The following is a 23,361-nucleotide window of genomic DNA, read 5'->3' on the forward strand; positions in this document are numbered from 1 at the left end:
GGTGCTGCGCTCCATTTGGCCATGCAGACGTGCAGGAGGTGCATGAGTGGGCTTGAAGCTGATTAACAGTGGATGATAGTTTTGTTGACCAGATATCAATCTGAACAATCATTCTGGCATCTCTGTAAACTGACTTCTGTCCCTTCATATTAAACACAATGTCTGTAGTTTTGAGTTACACAAAGAGAAAATATTCATTAAATCACGATTTTACACAGACAAGGTCAAGAAACAAACTATCAAGCTAAACATATTTCTAATAAATATTAAAATATCCAGAGTTGCACAGTTTCTGATTCACACTCAGTCACAGAGACATAAACACCAGGAAGCTCTGTGATTGGTTGCTCACCTGTGAGGCTACACCTGTGCGCGGTGACGGTGCAGTCTGACAGCCGCCATCATGGTATTCCTCCCTGCAGTCTCTGCAGAAGATAAACCCACAGCCCAGCTGCCTGTCACACTCCACCCTCCTGCTGTCAGCAGGTGGGAGAAGCCCCGCCCCACAGCCAGGTGACGGACACATGATTCCTCCAATCACCAGCAGGCACTGCTCCGCCCCAAACTGCAGGTACCGCCCATACTGAAAAACACAGACCCCAGATCTGTTTACTGTGAGACATGATGCAGCAGGAGGACACTGCATCACATATATACATGTATTATACACACACACACACACACACACACACACACATATATATACATGTATTATACACACACACACACACACACACACACACATATATATACATGTATTATATACATACACACATATATATACATGTATTATATACACACACACATATATATACATGTATTATACACACACACACATATATATACATGTATTATACACACACACACACACACACACACACACATATATATACATGTATTATATACACACACACATATATATACATGTATTATATACACACACACATATATATACATGTATTATATACATACACACATATATATACATGTATTATATACACACACATATATATACATGTATTATACACACACACACACACATATATATACATGTATTATATACACACACACATATATATACATGTATTATATACATACACACATATATATACATGTATTATATACACACACACATATATATACATGTATTATATACATACACACATATATATACATGTATTATATACACACACACATATATATACATGTATTATACACACACACACACACACACACACACACATATATATACATGTATTATATACACACACACATATATATACATGTATTATATACACACACACATATATATACATGTATTATACACACACACACACACACACACACACACATATATATACATGTATTATATACACACACACATATATATACATGTATTATATACACACACACATATATATACATGTATTATATACATACACACATATATATACATGTATTATATACATACACACATATATATACATGTATTATATACACACACACATATATATACATGTATTATATACACACACACATATATATACATGTATTATATACATACACACATATATATACATGTATTATATACACACACACATATATATACATGTATTATATACATACACACATATATATACATGTATTATATACACACACATATATATACATGTATTATACACACACACACACACATATATATACATGTATTACACACACACACACACACACATATATATGCATGTATTATACACACACACACATATATATACATGTATTACACACACACATATATACATGTATTATACACACACACACACACACACACACATATATATATGTATATATATGTATATATATATATAATTATACAGTCAGACAGCAGCTGTGATGCGTTCCTCACCTGGTCGTCCCCTAAAATCCTGAAATGATGCAGCTCTTTAACGAGAGAGTCTGTACAGCCAGCTGAGGAATAAACAGACATCAAACATAAATACATAATCATACATGATATGGATTTACTGCAGCTGTCACATGACGACCAGCCTGAAGTCTCACCTGGAACTGAATTTATTTACCGTCTTGATCATCATCAGCTAGCAGCATGCTAACATGCTAACACAGTCGTCAGCTGACTGGTTTCTAATGGCTGAACGTTGTTACACATGTTAATTAATAAGCAGCTGATGAACTCAGTGATGCAGCAGTATGTGTGTGTGTGATGAGGATTAATGTGTTTCCATCCGTGCAGTCATGTGACTCTGATAGAATATCCATCATAACTGTGACAAAGTCTGACTGAACGTTACTAGTCATGTGACTTTACTGGTAGCCAGGTGATCTCATGAGGTAGCACAGAGATTTTCTTGTGATGTTTGTGACTGAAGCAGCGACTCAGCTGCTGTTTCTCTCCTGCTGAGGTTTTCAAACTGTGAGGCGTCTCCTCAGAGGGAGAAACACGAGCCACTATTTGCAAAAGTCTCATATTCCTTTGAGTCATGACCCAGTAAAATCTGAACATACAGACATGAAACACATAGATTCAGTGTGACTTACACTTGATGAGGATACCATTATCATAAATAAACATCCATAAATCTGTTTAGAAATCATAGAGGGAAAGAGGATCCAGCCTGAGAATCATCACGTTTTAAGGTTTTCTTCAGTATCACAGTGATCAGTGATCGTTGTCTGAACATCATGTTACAAACTGCTAACAGCTGATTCACAGGACTTTTAATGGAGACTAGTTGACTAAATGTGAACAAATATTGGCGATAAGTTGTAGCACATAGCAAACATATTGAATCCATGGCAACATTATACGTGCTGTTTACATCCCCCAAAGCATTATGGGAACTGTAGTTCCAAAACTGATCAATAATTAGAACAATAACAGAAGAGACAAAATACATTAATATGGGCCTTTTTCAGTATTTTTCTGACATCCGTAATGCTCAGAATCTTATATTCCTGGAACTCTGAGTCTCTCCTTTATACACACACACACACACACACACACACACACACACACACACACACACACACACACACACACACACTCAGTCTTACCTGCACACGGCAGTGAGTAGCCAATCACAGGATGATGAACAAACTGACGCTCGTCTAGTCGAGTCTGACAATAACGACGGAAACAATCAAGACAGATCACATGACGCTCCGGACACTGGAAGACCAGGACGACGTCCCTGAGAGACAGACAGGTAGAGACAGAGAGAGACAGGTGAGAGAGAGAGACAGGTAGAGACAGAGAGACAGGTAGAGACAGACAGACAGGTAAGAGAGAGAGACAGGTAGAGACAGAGAGAGACAGGTAGAGACAGAGAGACAGGTAGAGAGAGACAGACAGGTGAGAGAGAGAGACAGGTAGAGACAGAGAGACAGGTAGAGAGAGACAGACAGGTAGAGACAGAGAGAGACAGGTAGAGACAGACAGACAGGTGAGAGAGAGAGAGACAGGTAGAGAGAGACAGTTTATAATTTTCTGTACTGCTTTGGCAATGTAGATTTCTGATCCGTCATGCCAATAAAGCTTATTTGAATTTGAATATGAATTTGACTGGTAGAGACAGAGAGAGACAGGTAGAGACAGAGAGAGACAGGTAGAGACAGAGAGAGACGGGTAGAGACAGGTAGAGACAGAGAGAGACGGGTAGAGACAGGTAGAGACAGAGAGAGACGGGTAGAGACAGAGAGAGACAGGTAGAGACAGAGAGAGACAGGTAGAGACAGAGAGAGACAGGTAAAGACAGAGAGAGACAGGTAGAGACAGAGAGAGACAGGTAGAGACAGAGAGAGACAGAGAGAGACAGGTAGAGACAGAGAGAGACAGGTAGAGACAGAGAGAGACAGGTAGAGACAGAGAGAGACAGGTACATGACGTCGGTGCAGGCGATGCAGGGGACGTCTCTGATGTTGGTCATGATGAGGTCGAGGGCAACAGAGAGGTCGTCATCTGAGGTCGGATGGGACGCACACTTCATGTAGAACTCCTGAACACACACACACACACACACACACACACAGTGGAGGAACTACATCTCCCAGAATGCCACTCATTAAGAGACACCCATAACAAACATATTATCCTCGCCTTCTTACCGCTTGGTTGCCTTGACAACCTTCTGATTGACAAATGCCATGGATACGACCGGGGAGGAGAACGTCATCCCAACAGGACGGACCCTGAAACAGACAGTGAAGACATTTGATGCTCTCACCTTCATCATCATCATCAAATAAACACACACACACACACACACACACACACACACACACACACAGAAACTCACCCTGCTGAGTGTGAGCGTCGACTGTTTGCAGCTTCTGCAGCGAACTCTCAGTTTTCCTGGTTGGACCGACCGGCAGCTCTTACAGAACACAAAGAAAGTACTGCAGGGACGCCGTCCTGTACACACAGTACACACAGTACACACAGTACACATATTACACACAGTACACACAGTATACACAGTACACATATTACACACAGTACACACAGTACACACAGCACACACAGTACACACAGTACACACAGCACACACAGTACACACAGTACACACAGCACACACAGTACACACATTACACACAGTACACACAGTACACACAGTACACATATTACACACAGTACACATATTACACACAGTACACACATTACACACAGTACACATATTACACACAGTACACACATTACACACAGTACACATATTACACACAGTACACACAGTACACACAGCACACACAGCACACACAGTACACACAGCACACACAGTACACACAGTACACACAGTACACATATTACACACAGTACACATATTACACACAGTACACACATTACACACATTACACACAGTACACACAGCACACACAGTACACACAATACACAGTCAGAGTACTACTACTGATAAATGTACTACTGACAACCTTCACAGTCCTTCACTGACTTTTCAGACTTCACATACCTGCAGCCTGCGCCTCCTCTGTCACCACCACTGTGGCCTCCTCTGTCACTTCCTCTGTCACCTCCTCTGCTCCTCCTCCATCGCTCCCCTCCAGGATCACCGCCAGGCCGGAGGAGGTGGAGGGGAGGCGTGAGGAGCTGAGGTCCAGCCTGGTCAGACTGTCCTGCTCCTCCTCCCCGCCCCGAGCCAGGCGCTCCTGCAGGAGGAGCAGCTGGGAGGAGGAGGAACCTGATGGAGGGAGGACCACATGGACGGTACTCTGCTCCGGGAGGTCACAACCCTGACAGGAGGAGAGGAGAGGAGGAGAAGAGGAGGAGGAAGAAAGTAGGAGGAGAAGAGGAGAGGAGGAGGAGGAGGAGGAGGAGAGGAGTAAGAAGAGGAGAGGAGGAGAAGAGGAGTAGAGGAGGAGGAAAAGGTGAGGAGGTGGAGGAAGAGAGGAGGAGGAGAAGAGGAGAGGAGGAGAGAATGGAGGATTGGAGGAGGAGGAGAGGAAGAGGACAGGAGAAGAAGAAGAGGAGAGGAGGAGGAGGAAGAGAAGAGGAGGAGGAGAAAGAGAGGAGGAGAAGATGAGGAGGAGGAGAGGAGGAGAGGAGGAGAATAGCAGAGGAGGAGAGAAGGAGGAGGAGGAGAGGAGGGAGAGAAGAGGAGGATAGGAGGGGAGGAGAAAAGGAGGAAGAGGAGGAGGGGAGGACAGGGATTTATAATTAATATGACAGGAGGAGTTGACAAGAGTCACTGCAGCCTCTAACTCACTTGCAGCTTTGACTCAACTGCAGCCTCTAACTCACCTGCAGCCTCTAACTCACCTGCAGCCTCTGACTCACCTGCAGCCTCTGACTCAACTGCAGCCTCTGACTCACCTGTAGCCTCTGACTCACCTGCAGCCTCTAACTCACCTGCAGCCTCTGACTCACCTGCAGCCTCTGACTCAACTGCAGCCTCTGACTCACCTGCAGCCTCTGACTCACCTGTAGCCTCTGACTCAACTGCAGCCTCTGACTCACCTGCAGCCTCTAACTCACCTGCAGCCTCTGACTCACCTGCAGCCTCTGACTCAACTGCAGCCTCTGACTCAACTGCAGCCTCTAACTCACCTGCAGCCTCTGACTCACCTGCAGCCTCTGACTCAACTGCAGCCTCTAACTCACCTGCAGCCTCTAACTCACCTGCAGCCTCTAACTCACCTGCAGCCTCTGACTCAACTGCAGCCTCTAACTCACCTGCAGCCTCTAACTCACCTGCAGCCTCTGACTCACCTGCAGCTTTGACTCAACTGCAGCCTCTGACTCACCTGCAGCCTCTAACTCACCTGCAGCTTTGACTCACCTGCAGCCTCTGACTCACCTGCAGCCTCTACCTCACCTGCAGCCTCTGACTCACCTGCAGCCTCTGACTCACCTGCAGCTTTGACTCACCTGCAGCCTCTGACTCACCTGCAGCCTCTACCTCACCTGCAGCCTCTAACTCACCTGCAGCCTCTAACTCACCTGCAGCTTTGACTCACCTGCAGCCTCTGACTCAACTGCAGCCTCTGACTCACCTGCAGCCTCTAACTCACCTGCAGCCTCTGACTCACCTGCAGCTTTGACTCACCTGCAGCCTCTAACTCACCTGCAGCCTCTGACTCACGTGCAGCTTTGACTCAACTGCAGCCTCTAACTCACCTGCAGCCTCTGACTCACCTGCAGCTTTGACTCACCTGCAGCCTCTGACTCAACTGCAGCCTCTGACTCACCTGCAGCCTCTAACTCACCTGCAGCCTCTGACTCACCTGCAGCTTTGACTCACCTGCAGCCTCTAACTCACCTGCAGCCTCTGACTCACCTGCAGCTTTGACTCAACTGCAGCCTCTAACTCACCTGCAGCTTTGACTCACCTGCAGCCTCTGACTCACCTGCAGCTTTGACTCAACTGCAGCCTCTGACTCACCTGCAGCCTCTGACTCACCTGCAGCTTTGACTCACCTGCAGCCTCTGACTCACCTGCAGCCTCTGACTCACCTGCAGCCTCTAACTCACCTGCAGCCACTGACTCACCTGCAGCCTCTGACTCACCTGCAGCCTCTAACTCACCTGCAGCTTTGACTCACCTGCAGCCTCTGACTCACCTGCAGCCTCTAACTCACCTGCAGCCTCTAACTCACCTGCAGCTTTGACTCACCTGCAGCCTCTAACTCACCTGCAGCCTCTGACTCACCTGCAGCCTCTGACTCACGTGCAGCTTTGACTCAACTGCAGCCTCTAACTCACCTGCAGCCTCTGACTCACCTGCAGCCTCTAACTCACCTGCAGCCTCTGACTCACCTGCAGCCACTGACTCACCTGCAGCTTTGACTCACCTGCAGTGTGGCGGCGCTCTGCAGCTCCCTCCCAGCGAACAGAACCCTGAGCTGCTCCGGTCGGACTCCCTGCTGACTCCCCACCACCTCCTTCAGCTCGGCCACGCTCGCCTCCTCCTGCAGCTCCACGGCCACACCCGGCCCCAGGTTATACCGCACAAACACTGCGGACACACACACACATGTGATTTAAGTCACAGGTGAGCTAGGTTAGGCTAGACGCTACAGCTGGAGGGCTACCAAAGAAGAAGAAGATTGTCTCTTGTAATGATTAAAAATGTTTCACACGCTGCCTAAAATAACCTGATCAGGTGACTTTATGTTCTATTAAAATATGATAACTGGGACTCAAACTCCAGTCCTGCAGGTTACCAGTTAAAATGATGAAAGTTTTAATAACGTAAACAAAGTGAGAGCAGATCTACCGGCTCATACGCAACAAGTTATTATGTTGTGTGAACAAGATAATTTACCATAAATTCATGTACATCTCTAACATACAGCCTCCATAACGGAGAGTTTGATTTTCACCTCAGATTGTCACACAATGAAATTCTTGCTGCTCTTCCACAAAAAGCAAGAAAGGAAATCCATTAATTAACAATTTATTAACATGCAGACTTGAATTATTTTCATTAATGGCTCATTAAATATAACTGCAGACCTGATGACTTATCAGAAAGTGATTCATAATCATGGAGGGTCTGTAAAGCTCAGCCTGTCTGACTCTAAACATCTCTGATTCTACACATCTGTCTGACTCTACACATCTGTCTGACTCTAAACATCTGTCTGACTCTAAACATCAGTCTGACTCTAAACATCTGTCTGACTCTAAACATCAGTCTGACTCTACACATCAGTCTGACTCTACACATCTGTCTGACTCTAAACATCAGTCTGACTCTAAACATCTGTCTGACTCTACACACCTGTCTGACTCTACACATCTGTCTGACTCTAAACATCTGTCTGACTCTAAACATCTGTCTGACTCTACACACCTGTCTGACTCTACACATCTGTCTGACTCTAAACATCTGTCTGACTCTAAACATCAGTCTGACTCTACACATCTGTCTGACTCTAAACATCAGTCTGACTCTAAACATCTGTCTGACTCTAAACATCTGTCTGACTCTAAACATCTGTCTGACTCTAAACATCTGTCTGACTCTAAACATCAGTCTGACTCTAAACATCAGTCTGACTCTAAACATCTGTCTGACTCTACACATCAGTCTGACTCTAAACATCTGTCTGACTCTACACATCTGTCTGACTCTAAACATCTGTCTGACTCTAAACATCTGTCTGACTCTAAACATCTGTCTGACTCTAAACATCTCTGACTCTAAACATCTGTCTGACTCTAAACATCTGTCTGACTCTACACATCTCTCTGACTCTAAACATCAGTCTGACTCTACACATCTCTGACTCTAAACATCTGTCTGACTCTAAACATCTGTCTGACTCTACACATCTCTCTGACTCTAAACATCTGTCTGACTCTACACATCTCTGACTCCAAACATCAGTCTGACTCTAAACATCTGTCTGACTCTACACATCTGTCTGACTCTACACATCAGTCTGACTCTAAACATCAGTCTGACTCTAAACATCTGTCTGACTCTACACATCTCTGACTCTAAACATCTCTGACTCTAAACATCTGTCTGACTCTACACATCTCTGACTCTAAACATCTCTGACTCTAAACATCAGTCTGACTCTACACATCTCTGACTCTAAACATCTGTCTGACTCTAAACATCTGTCTGACTCTACACATCAGTCTGACTCTAAACATCTGTCTGGTCGTGTGTCCAGTGTGAATTCAGTTTCAGTCTTTTACAGCTTTATAATATTTGTTGTGGTTCTGTTACAGATGTTACAGATGTTTTACTTTATCCTACTGAAACATACAATGAGCTATTTTACCTTTTAGTCTCGTAGCTTCACCCAGAAGGAGATTTAGTAATAAGTTGTAAAGAGTAATTAATTGTTTAATAGTCACAGTGCTTGATGAGTCATCAGGCCTGCAGTTATTAACGATTATGAGTCATTAATAAAAGGTTAAATATCTCACACATATGAATTTATAGTACATTATTTTGTTCTCACGAGTTAAAACAGCATCACACTTCGGGACTTCAGTCAGCAGGCTCGACATGAGGAGCACTTATTACAGTTATCGATCATGAGCCCAGATATCAGACATGGATCAGGTGACAGTAACGTGACGTATTGATCGGTTTGATCACTAATCGAACTGTCTCGTTCTCACGCAGACAGTCAGCTGAACTCACCGATCATCTGCCTGTTCGTCCTTCAGCTCAGAGACTCCATCATGTGTGTTTACAGTCCACCGGCCGCGGTGCACTCTGGGTACTGTAGTCCCGCTGCGCACACAGACGGTACTGACGTCACCTTGTAAATCGTCATCATTATATTTTCTTTACTTTATTGAAAACGACGAATAAATTTAAAAAAAAACACAAACGCATGTAAGAACTACAACAACAAAATCACGAAGAACAACGTGAACTACAGCGAGCTGACGCAGGGGTGACGTCACGGAGCGGCAGCGGAAGTGGAGGTATTTATGAATTTTAATTTGTTTTTCATTTTTTCTTTGTGTGTGTGTGTGGGGTTTTTTTTTGCGAGCGGCAGATTACCGGGTTTACTCCGACATTGAAGTCCCGTTATTCCTCCGGTAGTGTCTCCGGTGTCTCCAGATGACGGAGAGTCCGGACAGCAGCGTCCTGCAGCGGATACACAGCGGCGGCGGGACGGTGAGACAAACCTGTCATATGATAACCTGTCATACAGCTGCAGTGTGTCGGTACATACATACAGTATATATATATACAGTATATATACATACAGTATATATACACATATACAGTATTTATACATACAGTTTATATACAGGAGGGGTGTTAATGTCTGATATTCAGGAGGATTTTTACAGTTTACACGTCATACATCATTAATATATTCAGCAGCAACGAGTTTATATGAACAGACTCTGCTGCAGTCATTATAATACAGAATATTAATATGAGCTGTTTTTACTTTACTTACCAGTCGAAGGGAACAACACTGTCTTTTTTATTTATTTTTATTTTATTTATTTATTTATTTTTTAAATAAAGCTAATCCTAAATAAGCCACCATTTTATTAATCATCACTTTTAAGGCTTAGAAATATACACTCGTTCACAAGAATACATTATGAAAATCCTTTATATGAATATAAAACTGGGAAAAACTGCATTTATCTATTATGATCCTCACAGGTGGAATAAGCTTCAGGACTTGCTTACATTAGACATTTATTATTATTTATTATTATTATTTTTAAATATTTTCTATTATTATTTATTTATCTATCTATCTTATTTGTACAGCATCTTTCATACAAACTGATAATAAGACAAACAGAAAACAGTATGAAATACATCTTAAGACACTGTCATTTAATTTTACAACATGAAGACAATAAAATAAGTGAATAAAATAAAGTAAATAATGTTTATAAATCATTCTTAATCAAAGCCAAGCTGAAGAGGTTTTAACACTTCCAGCTGCAGATCCTCATCAGGCTGTTTTACATAGAGCTGCGACTAACGATTATTATCATTATCGATTAATCTGTCAGTTAGTTTCTCGATTAATCAATTTGTTTGGTCTATAAAATGTCAGAAAATGATGAAAAATGTTGATCAGTGTTTCCAAGATGACGTCATTAAATGTTTTGTTTTGTCCACAACACAAAGATCTTCAGTTTACTGTCACAGAGACTAAAGAAACCAGAAAATATTCACATTTAAGAAGCTGCAATCAGAGAATTTGGACTTTTTTTTCTTAAAAAAATTACTCAAAACAATTAATTGATTATCAAAATAGTTGCTGCATCACTAAAGTAGTTTATAATACAAACTGTCTGATCTTTTTACAGGATTTAAGAATAATCAGATTAAACACACACGGTACACAAACTGAAACACAGATTCAATCCAACATGAAACATACAAACAGACAGAAAAGGTTTTAAAAAATAATATCATAAATATCATGAAACATAAAGAAAGTCGCAGCCAAAAAGAATAAAAACAGTAAAATAACAATAAAATACAAGAAGAAAACAACATTTCAAACACAACAAAGAGGAAACAAATAAGTAAAATAAAATACAATAAAATAATTAAAACCCATTCCAGTGCAGTACTAATACATTTACCCAAATGTATAAAGAAAATTAACTTTCATTAAATGTTCAGGTAACCTTTTAACTAAAAACCTAAATTCAGGTTTAATTAGAAGAAAATGTGAGTTTTCTTGAAGGAAAAGTAATAATAATAATAATAGAAACATTTATAACTGCAGACATTCATGTTGCTGCTGGTTTAACCGACATCCTGCTTCTGTTTGTCTAGAATTAGAAACAATTGACATCATTCTATTCAAAAATAAATATGTAATTATTAGAAAAAGTTTTTACATCTTCTTCTGCTCTGACGTCACGTGTTAGTGCAGTTTGACACAGTGAGCTGTGGGAGGCGCCGCAGGCCGTCTGTGAAATCTCACAGGCTTTATTTCATGTTTTAATGCCTGAAAAATTGCTGAAATTTTAGTTTCTCTTCTGTTTTATACACTTAAGTACAATGATCTGACAGTTACAGATCATTTTTCATACGTCTGGAGGTTTATTTTACAGTAGAATATGACATTTTCCAGCATCCAGTTCATTAAGAACAGGTGGTAACAGTTAGTTCTGAAGATTGAATCAAAGGGATTTTTTCCAAAATGTTCTTCAGTTTCTATAGATGAACAAAAGTTTTACATATTTGTTTTCATAGGACTTATTTAATACCTACAAAACAAAATGTAAAACACATAAAGGTATGTTGACCCACCTGTTTTTGGTCATGTGATCCACTCTGACTGGTAAACAGTTCACACAGTTTAATCATATCTCAGAAAATCTTTTTGATACCAAATCTCTGTTAATAATTCTTTTATTTCTGGCTAAAACCTGTATTTTTGCAGCCATAAATCCTTTGCATTCTTTACACAGACTCTGATTTGTTTGTTTGTTTCATCTGTATGTGTTATTTATTTCCTTTTATATTCCTGTAGAAATGATAGATGTACCGTATATTTACATTTTTGTTTTTTGCAGCATCTGTTGTTGGTTGATGTTGGTTTTTGTGCCTTTCTGTTGTTGTTGTTGTTGTTAATGGGTTTGTATGTGTTTGTGATATATAGTGCAGATGGATCGATTAATACAATAAAACAGGTGCAGGAACAAACACTTCCTGTGTGTTTGTTCTGTTATCAGTCGTGATAACAGCGTCTGACTCTCAGCTTCAGCGGCTTCATTCAAATTCAAAGTGAGAACAAACATCAACCTGCATGTTTTCTGCAGCTCAGCGTACAACAAGCTGAGACTGATCCACTAAACATATTTTTCATTTGCATATTAATGAGCGAGATGTCAGATTATCAGAGTGAGTTTGGTCTCGGGGCCCTCGGGGAGAAGAGTTTTCAGGAGCTCTGAAAGAAGAAATCAAACAGACGTGAAGGAGAATTTAATTTAAGTTCAGTCAGAGACTTCTCTCAGTTCTCGAAGCGTCTTCGAGTCTTCAGTTCTGACAGGCTGGTGAAGAGATCCAGCTGTTAAACATCTGTAGCTCCAGTCGCTAGTTGAGCTGGAATCAGACACTAATGATGTTCATCCCACCTGTCAGCCTCAGCTGATGTCATCACTGCTGAGTGAAGAGAGTAACTGTCCTCCCATCCCTCCCTCCCTCCCTCCTGCAGGTGGTGAAGGTGGAGTCAGGTGTGACAGGTGTGACAGGTGTGGCAGGCCTGCTGCCGTCACAGACCTCTGAGCTTCACTTTCTGCACTCGCGGGTCCGAGAGCTGGAGAGAGAGAAGGCGGAGCTGTCGGCCGAGAACCAGAGACTGAAGAGCATGTTGGTCCACGGTGAGTCCGGCGGCGCATCCACGTTTCCTTCACTTACATCTTCTTTAGTAGGAGGATCGAAGATGCGAGGAGAGAGGAAACCTGAAAATATGTTTTCAGAGAAATGAGTCGTCCTCTCCTCTGAAGCGTCACGTGAAGCGACGTCAGTCTCTGATGACAGCTGATCACAGTCAGCTTTAACAGCTGTAGAAACTTCTGATGGAGTTTGTGACACTAATAAAGGTGCAAAGTTATCACCGCTGGCAGCTGTTTGCAGTCTGTTACCTGTTCAACAAACACCTGCACATGAATAAAAACCTGCTCTCTGTATTTATACTGTGTCCTGCTCAGATGCACAGGAACCATTTCTACTGACAGACTGTGTTTATATTATTTATTCATTATTTGCGTCTATATTTACAGATATTCTGATTGTGAATTCATTATTTAATAACCCAGAATATGATCAGAGTCTCTGATAAACACTGTAAATGATTTATTAAGCTAAATGTTTCAGGGAAATCGAAATGATGTAACTCATATCAAACCCGACGCTCAGGAATTTCAGCCTCACACGTGACTGTGACATGTGATGTGTTTGTTGCTGACAGACAGACTCTGCTCCTCTGTCTGAATATAATTTGATCCGTAATAAAAGTTAACGAGGGAAATAACAGATCATGAAAAGAATCATAAACAAAAAGTTGTTAGTGGTTCCTTTTGTTGATCAGACCGACAATAAACGTAGATTTTTTAACTAGATGATGAATCAGAAAACAAATAAAATATAAAACTTGGGAGTGATACAGATGAGTTTAATCTGTCTCCACTCAGTGATGTTGTGACGTATCAGATCAGTCCGATCAGCTGCAGCGTCCAATCAATAACTGATATCCAATAAAGGGGCGTGTTGGCCGGTAAAAGACTTCTTCTCCTCGCTCCTCAGAGCGGGAATAAATGCTTTGGGACGGCCTGCAAGATGGCGGACCGGAACGATTTCCGGGTCAAGCAAGGAGTTAGAAACGATCAAATAACGATTAACCTAATCTGAACTGGTTTAATCTCATGTGGTTTAGATTAATCTGGATTCAAATAGTCTGGATTAAACGAGCCTGGTCTGTTTTAACCCAATCTGATCTAGTTTAAACTGAACTGGTTTAAACAAGTCTGATTTACTTTTATCTGACCTGGTTCAGTCTGTTCTGATGTGGTTTAGTTTGATCTGGTTTAAACTAATCTGGTTTAAAGTAATCTTGTTTAATATGATCTGGATTAAATGTATTGCATTGTATGTATGTAGGTAGTCTGATCTGTTTTAACCTGAACTCATTGGGTTTAATTTAATCTGGTTTAAATTTATCTGATCAGATCAGGTTTAATCTGATCTGGTTTAAAGTAACCTGGTTTAATATGATCTGGATTCAGTTTATCTGGTCTGGATTAAACAAGTCTGATTTGATTTGCCTTTGATCTGATTTGGTTTAATTTAATCTTGTTTAAATTTGTCTGATCTAGGTTAATCTGATCTGGTTGAATTGTGCAACATTTATTTTCACTACATTTCCCAGAAATCCCTGGGCTCCTGTCCACCATGTGGCAGACGTTGGGCCAGGTCAACAGTCCTCACTCCGTCTCCACGGCAACAGGCAGGAGTGACAGCTATGCCCCATACTCGCATCACCACTACACAGCGACCAATCAGGACGGAGACTTCAGCCCCCTGGTTCAGGTCCCTCCGCTGGGACCAGACGATCTCAGCATGTCGGAGTTCTGCGGCCCGCTGGGCTCCGAGGACGAGGGGGGGCCAGGAGGACCGGACCACATGGGGGAGGAGGCTCCGCTCTGCAGCCAGACTGACATGGAGGAGCTGAGGAGGAGCTGCTCTGAGAGCCAGTGCACCGCCGGGGATGCCAACGACCATGTGAGAACATGTCTGATCCGGTTTACACTGGACCTGATTCAGTATGCACTGGACCTGATCTAGTTTGCACTGGACCTGGTCTGGTTTATACTGGACCTGATCCAGTTTATACTGGACCTGATCCGGTTTACACTGGACCTGATTCAGTATGAACTGGACCTGATCTAGTTTACATTGGACCTGGTCTGGTTTATACTGGATGTGATCTGGTTTACACTGGACCTGATCTGGTTTATACAGGACCTGATCTAGTTTACAGTGGACCTGGTCTGGTTTATACTGGACCTGATCCAGTGTATACTGGACCTGATCTGGTTTACACTGGAACTGATCCGGTTTACACTGGACCTGATCCGGTTTACACTGAATCTGGTTTAATCTGATCCAGTTTAAGATACTGTGAACTGGTCTGAATTAAATCTGAATGAATCTGATCTGGTTTTAACTATATGTGCTTTAGATCAGAGTTACTCTGAATTGGTTTAGAATAACCTGATCTGGTCTGGGTTAACTTCCTTGGATCTGGTTTATCCTGTTTAGAGAGCTCGTTAACAGCTCGTTAACTGTTTCATTAACCTGCTCTGTGTGTCCAGGTGAGAGCTCGTTATCAGCTCGTTAACTGTTTCATTAACCTGCTCTGTGTGTCCAGGTGAGCCAGGTTGAGGTGTATCCGGGCTCTGGCGTTCTCTGTGATGTCCGTTCGTGGCAGGCAGCCAATCAAGCGCAGTCTCCCACAGCGATGGCACGGACGCTGCTGCTGGGCGTGTTTGATATGAACACGCTGATGAATAGTAACCTGCGAGGGGGGCGGAGCCGCCGGCCCGCCTTCCAACCACAACGCAGTGCACTTGACCCGCACAAGATCAACGCCATCTTCAGTAGGTTTTGAGAACTCTGCAGAATGTTCCTTTAATCTGTCCTTTCTCTCTGTAACAGTCATCCTCTCTTTTCAGACGCCATCTTGGCTCGGTTTCCTCTCGCCAAAAAAGGTGTCATCGGCTCCGGCATCAACTCCAAACTGTCTGAGATCCGGTTTCGCTCCCGGAGAGCCAATCGTGACCCGCGGTTCCTCTAACGCATGGCCACACGGCTCTGCCTACTACACCAACAAAAAACCTGATTTGTCCAATAAGAACACAGCAGTCTGGAGCTGCTGGACCAATGAGCAGCTGTCAGAGAGAAGGATGGTTTGATTTCAACCACTGTTCAGTTTTATTCAGGTCTGGTTCACTGAGTCAGCAGCTCTGTTGCCATAGTGACCAGTTGGACGGCTGTGCATTGCCGTAACGACACAGTGAACTGTCTGACTGTTAAGCACTGCGTCTCCTCCTTCATTGGCCTTGAAGTTATGTTCACAGATCAGCTGATAGAAACTGGTGGACTCTACTCATGGAGGTTCATCTGAACAGGTCTACTGGGCTCTGAACCAGGGGCCCCAAGGGGTTAGGGCTCCTGGACCAGAACCTCTGTTTGATGTGACTGTTAACATTTCTTGTTGGAAAGTCAGTTCCAACACAACTCCAGGGATGCAAAACCACCAGAAAGGGACTCAAAACCACCACAAAGAGATTCAGAACTACCACAGAGTCTCAAAACCACCACAAAGAGACTCAAAACCACCACAAAGAGATTCAGAAATACCACAGAGTCTCAAAACCACCACAAAGACTCAAAACCACCACAAAGAGATTCAGAACTACCACAGAGTCTCAAAACCACCACAAAGAGACTCAAAACCACCATGAAGAGACTCAAAACCACCACAAAGAGATTCAGAACTACCACAGAGTCTCAAAACCACCACAAAGAGACTCAAAACCACCACAAAGAGCCTCAAAACCACCATGAAGAGACTCAAAGTCACCACAAAGAGATTCAAAACCATAACAAAGAGATTCTAAACTACCAGAGATTCAAAACCACCATAAAGAGACTCAAAACCACCACAAAGAGATTCAGAACTACCACAGAGTCTCAAAACCACCACAAAGAGACTCAATACCACCACAAAGAGATTCAGAACTACCACAGAGTCTCAAAACCACCACAAAGAGACTCAGAACCACTACAAAGAGACTCAAAACCACCACAAAGAGACACAAAACCACCACAAAGAGTCTCAACACCACCGCAGAGTCTCAAAACCACCACAAAGAGATTCAACGCAACCACAGAGACTCAAAACCACCACAAAGAGATTCAACACAACCACAGAGACTCAAAACCACCACAGAGACTCAAAACCACCACAAAGAGACACAAAACCACCACAAAGAGTCTCAAAACCACCACAAAGAGATTCAACACAACCACAGAGACTCAAAACCACCACAAAAAGACTCAAAACCACCACAAAGAAACTCAAAACCACCACAAAGACTCAAAACCACCACAAAGAGACTCCAAACCACCACAAAGAGACTCAAAACCACCACAAAAAGACTCAGAACCACCACAAAGAGACTCAAAACCACCACAAAGAAACTCAAAACCACCACAAAGACTCCAAACCACCACAAAGTGACTCCAAATCACCACAAAGAGATTCAAAACCACCACAAAGAGACTCTAAACTACCACAAAGAGATTCAAAGCCACCACAAAGAGACTCTAAACCACCACAAAGAGATTCAAAACCACCACAAAGAGATTCAAAACCACCACAGAGTCTCAAAACCACCACAAAGAGACTCCAAACCACCACAAAGAGATTCAAAACCACCACAGAGACTCAAAACCACCACAAAGAGACTCAAAACCACCACATAGAGATTCAAAACCACCACAGAGATTCAAAACCACCACAAAGAAACTCAAAACCACCACAAAGAGATTCAAAAGCACCACAAAAACTCCAAACCACCACAAAGAGACTCAAAACCACCACAAAGAAACTCAAAACCACCACAAAGAGATTCAAAACCACCACAAAAACTCCAAACCACCACAAAGAGACTCAAAACTACCAAAGACACGCAAAACCACCACAAAGAGTCTCAAAACCACCACAAAGAGATTCAACACAACCACAGAGACTCAAAACCACCACAAAAAGACTCAAAACCACCACAAAGAAACTTAAAACCACCACAAAGAGATTCAACACAACCACAGAGACTCAAAACCACCACAAAAAGACTCAAAACCCCCACAAAGAAACTCCAAACCACCACAAAGACTCAAAACCACCACAAAGAGACTCCAAACCACCACAAAGAGACTCAAAACCACCACAAAAAGACTCAGAACCACCACAAAGAGACTCAAAACCACCACAAAGAAACTCAAAACCACCACAAAGAAACTCAAAACCACCACAAAGACTCCAAACCACCACAAAGTGACTCCAAATCACCACAAAGAGATTCAAAGCCACCACAAAGAGACTCTAAACCACCACAAAGAGATTCAAAACCACCACAAAGAGATTCAAAACCACCACAAAAACTCCAAACCACCACAAAGAGACTCAAAACTACCAAAGACACGCAAAACCACCACAAAGAGTCTCAAAACCACCACAAAGAGATTCAACACAACCACAGAGACTCAAAACCACCACAAAGAGATTCAACACAACCACAGAGACTCAAAACCACCACAAAAAGACTCAAAACCACCACAAAGAAACTTAAAACCACCACAAAGAGATTCAACACAACCACAGAGACTCAAAACCACCACAAAAAGACTCAAAACCACCACAAAGAAACTCAAAACCACCACAAAGACTCAAAACCACCACAAAGAGACTCCAAACCACCACAAAGAGACTCAAAACCACCACAAAAAGACTCAGAACCACCACAAAGAGACTCAAAACCACCACAAAGAAACTCAAAACCACCACAAAGAAACTCAAAACCACCACAAAGTGACTCCAAATCACCACAAAGAGATTCAAAGCCACCACAAAGAGACTCTAAACCACCACAAAGAGATTCAAAACCACCACAGAGACTCAAAACCACCACAAAGAGACTCAAAACCACCACATAGAGATTCAAAACCACCACAGAGATTCAAAACCACCACAAAGAAACTCAAAACCACCACAAAGAGATTCAAAACCACCACAAAAACTCCAAACCACCACAAAGAGACTCAAAACTACCAAAGACACGCAAAACCACCACAAAGAGTCTCAAAACCACCACACAGAGATTCAAACAAAGAGACTTGTTTTTTGGTGTCTTGCATGACGGAGTGTTCGGGGTGTTCGGGGTGTTCGGGGTGCGTTCGCTGGTCTACTGTGTTTTATTGTGTTTGTATCAGAGTTCACAGCCAGCATGGAGGCAGATGAAGTGAAGAAGACGAAGCAGCTGAAGCTGAAAACTTTGGACAGTCTGTGATCGTATCTGTCGTGTTCCTACATTTTTATGTGACATGAAATCCTGTTTGAGTTGTATTTATTTCATCCTGTTGATTCTGTAATAATGATGATAATAATAATAATAATAATAATAATGTTAATAAAAGAAGAAAAGTTAAGAAACATGAAGTTGAATGTGCAGCAGATCTGATGTGAATAAAAACTTTTCTTCCTCCCTGAGCTTCACACCTCCTCCAGGAATGACATCACTCTCTCAGCTTCATCTCTCTGTGTGAATAAGCTGTGTGTGTGTGTGTGTGTGTGTGTGTGTGTGTGTGTGTGTGTGTGTGTGTGTTGGAATGTAAAGTGTGAACCGTCCATTCAGAATCTTATTTGAATTTGAATCAGCTGTCGCCAGGCGGAAAACACCCGACACAAAAGACTCAGTAGCTTTGACATTCTGCTTCACCTCCTCCTCTCTCTGTCTCCCCCCTCCCCTCTGTACCCCCCCCCCCCCCCCCCCCCCCCCCCCCCCCCCCCCCCCCCCCCCCCCCCCCCGGCCTGGACTTCCTGAAACAAGGCGTCCTCCTTAATGAAGACAATCTGCTATTCTTTCCTCTTGAATGACGCTCTGAGGACTTGAGGAGACTGCCAAGGACAGAGACAAAGACACCAGGCGGTGGGAGAGGAGGGGGGGAAGAGGAGGGGAGGAGAGGGGAGGAGGGGGGTGGGGGGGGAGGAGAGGGGAGGGGTCCGACCTCTCCTTTCATACAACACGGAGGTCTGGACTCAACCCAAACATCCCACACTAGATCCAGATCTCCTCAAAAATCTGGACTCTACTGTGGGAGAAAGTTTAAAAAAGAGGAGAGGAAGAGTAGAGAGGAGAGGAGGTGGGGTGATGAAGAGGAGAGAGGAGGAGAGGCGAGGAAGAGAAGAAGAGGAGAGGAAGAGTAGAGGAGGAATAAAACATGACGTTCATAAAAACATTAACTTCTCTAAAGTCCTTCAGCCAAACTGATCTGAGAGCAGTTTCAGAGTTTCAACCATCAGCAGGAAGCTGCAGGAGGAGGAGGAGGAGGAGCAGGAGGAGGGGGAGGAGGAGCAGGAGGAGGAGGAGAAGAGGAGGAGGAGGAGGAGGAGGAGGAGGAGGAGGAGGAAGGGGGTTGCTGCTCCTCTTTACGTGACAGCACTTTCATTTTGGGTGAACCATTCCTTTAATTAAATACCCAGCACAACAAAAGCTTCTTCTTCTGTGGTTTGTCTCTCAGGTTGATTTGTGGTTCATTAGCCTGCATGGCTCGGATCAGCTCGGCTCAGTTCAAACTGACCTGAAACCAGCCCGGGACCTTTCCCAGGACCCCACCCATCCATCACAGACAGGAGGAAGTACTCGGATACTTTAACGGAGTACAAGTACCACTACTACAGTGTAAAAATACTGTACTGCAAGTAAAACTCCTGCATTTAAATCCTGATGTATCTACTGCTCTGTGGAACAATGAGAAGGTTTGCTCATCTGGAGTAAAGTAGAGTTTATATTTTATAAAGTGACGTCAGACCTGCAGGAATATGTGTGTTGTGTGTATTTGTGGAGTTTGAGATGTTCTGTAGCTCAGGAGAAAGAAAAAAAAAACTGTGATGGATGTTAGATATTCTTTATTTTATTGTTGCATGATTCATGATTTTGATGTAACTGAGATGTACGTTGTACTATTAAAGGATCGGTTAAAGGTCAAAGGTCACTCTCTCCTCCTGCAGACAGAAGGATGTTTGTTCCTCAGAGGAAACGTCTCCGTTTGTTCTTTTGTCTGATGGAGGACAATGATCCAACACACAGTCAGCTGATCTGAACACACACACACACACACACACACACACACACACACACACACACACACACACACACTGCACAAATAAAGTTGTTTTACTTCAACCCCCTTTTTGTTATAATTAATAATCAGTCTATAAACATTTAATAAATAGTTTATAACTAATTATAAAGCAGCTGTTAGCAGATATAAGTGTTTATTAATGCATTGATCAACTCCTCCTGTAGACATATAGAAGTGTTTTAATGACAATATTGTAACACACAGCTGTAATAATATAAAATATGTCTTCATAGGAGAAGTTATAATAAATACTGAACATTAACAAACTCTTAAAATGTCTTTATATCTGCTTATAACTGCATTATAGTGTTATAAACAGTTAAATGTTTAAACACTGATTATAAATGATAAATAGGGGACTTATATTACTTATCATCTTTTTAAAGTGACGTTCATTGATCTGGCATCAGCGGTATGCTACGTGTCTTCCCTTTCATAGAGATATGGGGGGAAATAAATGACTGTCACACTTTAAACAGGATCATGTGATCATATTTCTGCCTTCTACCAATGAGAGTTGAGAGGACGACCTGAACAAGCGCCTCAGGTAGCAGTAACAAACTCTGTTAGCTTAGCATTAGCTAACTAACTAACAGGCAGCATCCTCAACTAAACATGTGGTTCAGTCTGTAAGCTGATGTGGGATCAGTGCTGAAGGCAAATGTTAATGAGACCTTTCTCAGTCTGAAGGTTGTCTGAGGGTTGTCTGGAGGTCACATGACTCTGTGAACAGTGATGTCGTTTGTTCCCACCAATCAGAGCGCAGAGTGGGCGGAGAGAGACAGTCGTTCCAGAGATTCTTCTGAAGTTCAGCATCGCGATGAGACAAACCACTCACACATCAAAGATATTTCACTTCTAGACTAGATATCTGCAGCTGAAAAGAAACTCTATAAAGATTTTATCTGTGTTTATTTTACGTATAAATCTGCATCCAACTGAATCCAATTTTTTTTTTACTGAATTTCCAGAAAATAATCAAAAGAAAGTGTTTGTTTCCATCCACTCCTGTTGTGTGACTATTAGGAGATAAACAGCTGGTGGCGCTAATTCTCCAGTCAGTCCCAGTAAAGCGTTGCAGAGGGAGAGGACACAACAAGATGACATCATTAAAACATGGATGTATAGTAAGAGCTGGATATGCCGCCGCTGCCGCCGCCGCCGGTGCCGCCGCCGGTGTGGTCACTCGCGGTACTGCAGCGAAAAATCCCCCATAGACCACCGTTATTAAAGAGACACACGTAAAACTGTACATTTTTGATCCATGGATTTTTTATATTTTTAAAACTTTCCTCGAGCCGAGAAAAGCGATTTAAACACCTGAAGTTATCTTGTTACTGATCCTGCTTCCCCTTCCTTTCCATGAACAGACTCCAGCACCTGAACACACTGATGAGGAATCAACACACCTGCAGTCACCTGACGGAATCATGTGACATGAAACTGAAAGTTGAAGTCGACACTGAACGACTTGTTACGACGGAGGATTTTTTTACAGTTCAGTCAGAAACAAAGAAGCAGTTATCTCTGACAAACAACAACTGTTCAGCTGTGTGTGTGTGTTGTGTGGTGTGTGTGTGTGTGTGTGTGTGTGTGTGTGTGTGTGTGTGTGTGTGTGTTTTTTCTTGTCAAACCAACAAAGTTCAGATTGTTTAGCTGAATGAATCCAACAGACAGTAAAGTGTCTGATAAACATTAGTCATTAGCAACGATAGCTCCTGCAGTTTGTACTTCTAATCTGTGTTGGAAGAAATACTCAGATCCTTTACTGGAAGTAAAAGTACCCGCAAAGTACTGCAAAGAAACTCAAGTACAAGTTACAAGTAAAGCATTCTACTACAAGTTCTACTTCAGTAAAAGTACTGAAGTAATAAATGTTCTTCAGAATAATAACTCCAAAACAACAAGACCATGAAACTACAAAACTGTCAAA

At 42.6% G+C, this 23,361-nt stretch overlaps 2 protein-coding genes across 2 annotated transcripts; one reads left to right on the forward strand and one right to left on the reverse strand.

Annotated features, from left to right (window-relative positions):
* Positions 1 to 385: 385 nt before the first annotated feature.
* LOC121893682 (E3 ubiquitin-protein ligase parkin-like) lies at positions 386 to 9,746 on the reverse strand. Its single transcript, XM_042405618.1, is given in 10 exon segments — positions 386 to 514; positions 517 to 583; positions 1,904 to 1,965; positions 3,073 to 3,209; positions 3,898 to 4,013; positions 4,123 to 4,206; positions 4,314 to 4,429; positions 4,983 to 5,262; positions 7,321 to 7,484; positions 9,636 to 9,746. Coding segments are annotated over 10 exon segments (1,068 nt in total). The 5' UTR covers positions 9,643 to 9,746; the 3' UTR covers positions 386 to 479.
* Positions 9,747 to 10,064: 318 nt separating this feature from the next.
* LOC121893683 lies at positions 10,065 to 15,284 on the forward strand. The gene is made up of 3 exons (XM_042405619.1): positions 10,065 to 10,121; positions 13,156 to 13,321; positions 14,869 to 15,284. Exons 1-3 carry the CDS (start codon positions 10,065 to 10,067, stop codon positions 15,282 to 15,284), a joined length of 639 nt encoding a protein of 212 aa, XP_042261553.1.
* Positions 15,285 to 23,361: the final 8,077 nt, after the last annotated feature.

Source organism: Thunnus maccoyii, unplaced genomic scaffold (genome assembly GCF_910596095.1).
Source record: "Thunnus maccoyii unplaced genomic scaffold, fThuMac1.1, whole genome shotgun sequence".
Classification (NCBI taxonomy): domain Eukaryota; kingdom Metazoa; phylum Chordata; class Actinopteri; order Scombriformes; family Scombridae; genus Thunnus; species Thunnus maccoyii.

Excerpts from the sequence above, each read along its gene's own strand:
- LOC121893683 (XM_042405619.1), top strand. The coding sequence starts at position 10,065 with ATGACGGAGAGTCCGGACAGCAGCGTCCTGCAGCGGATACACAGCGGC. Across the intron at positions 10,122-13,155 it reads TACACAGCGGCGGCGGGACG|GTGGTGAAGGTGGAGTCAGG; the intron begins GTGAGACAAACC and ends TCCCTCCTGCAG. Across the intron at positions 13,322-14,868 it reads GAAGAGCATGTTGGTCCACG|AAATCCCTGGGCTCCTGTCC; the intron begins GTGAGTCCGGCG and ends TACATTTCCCAG.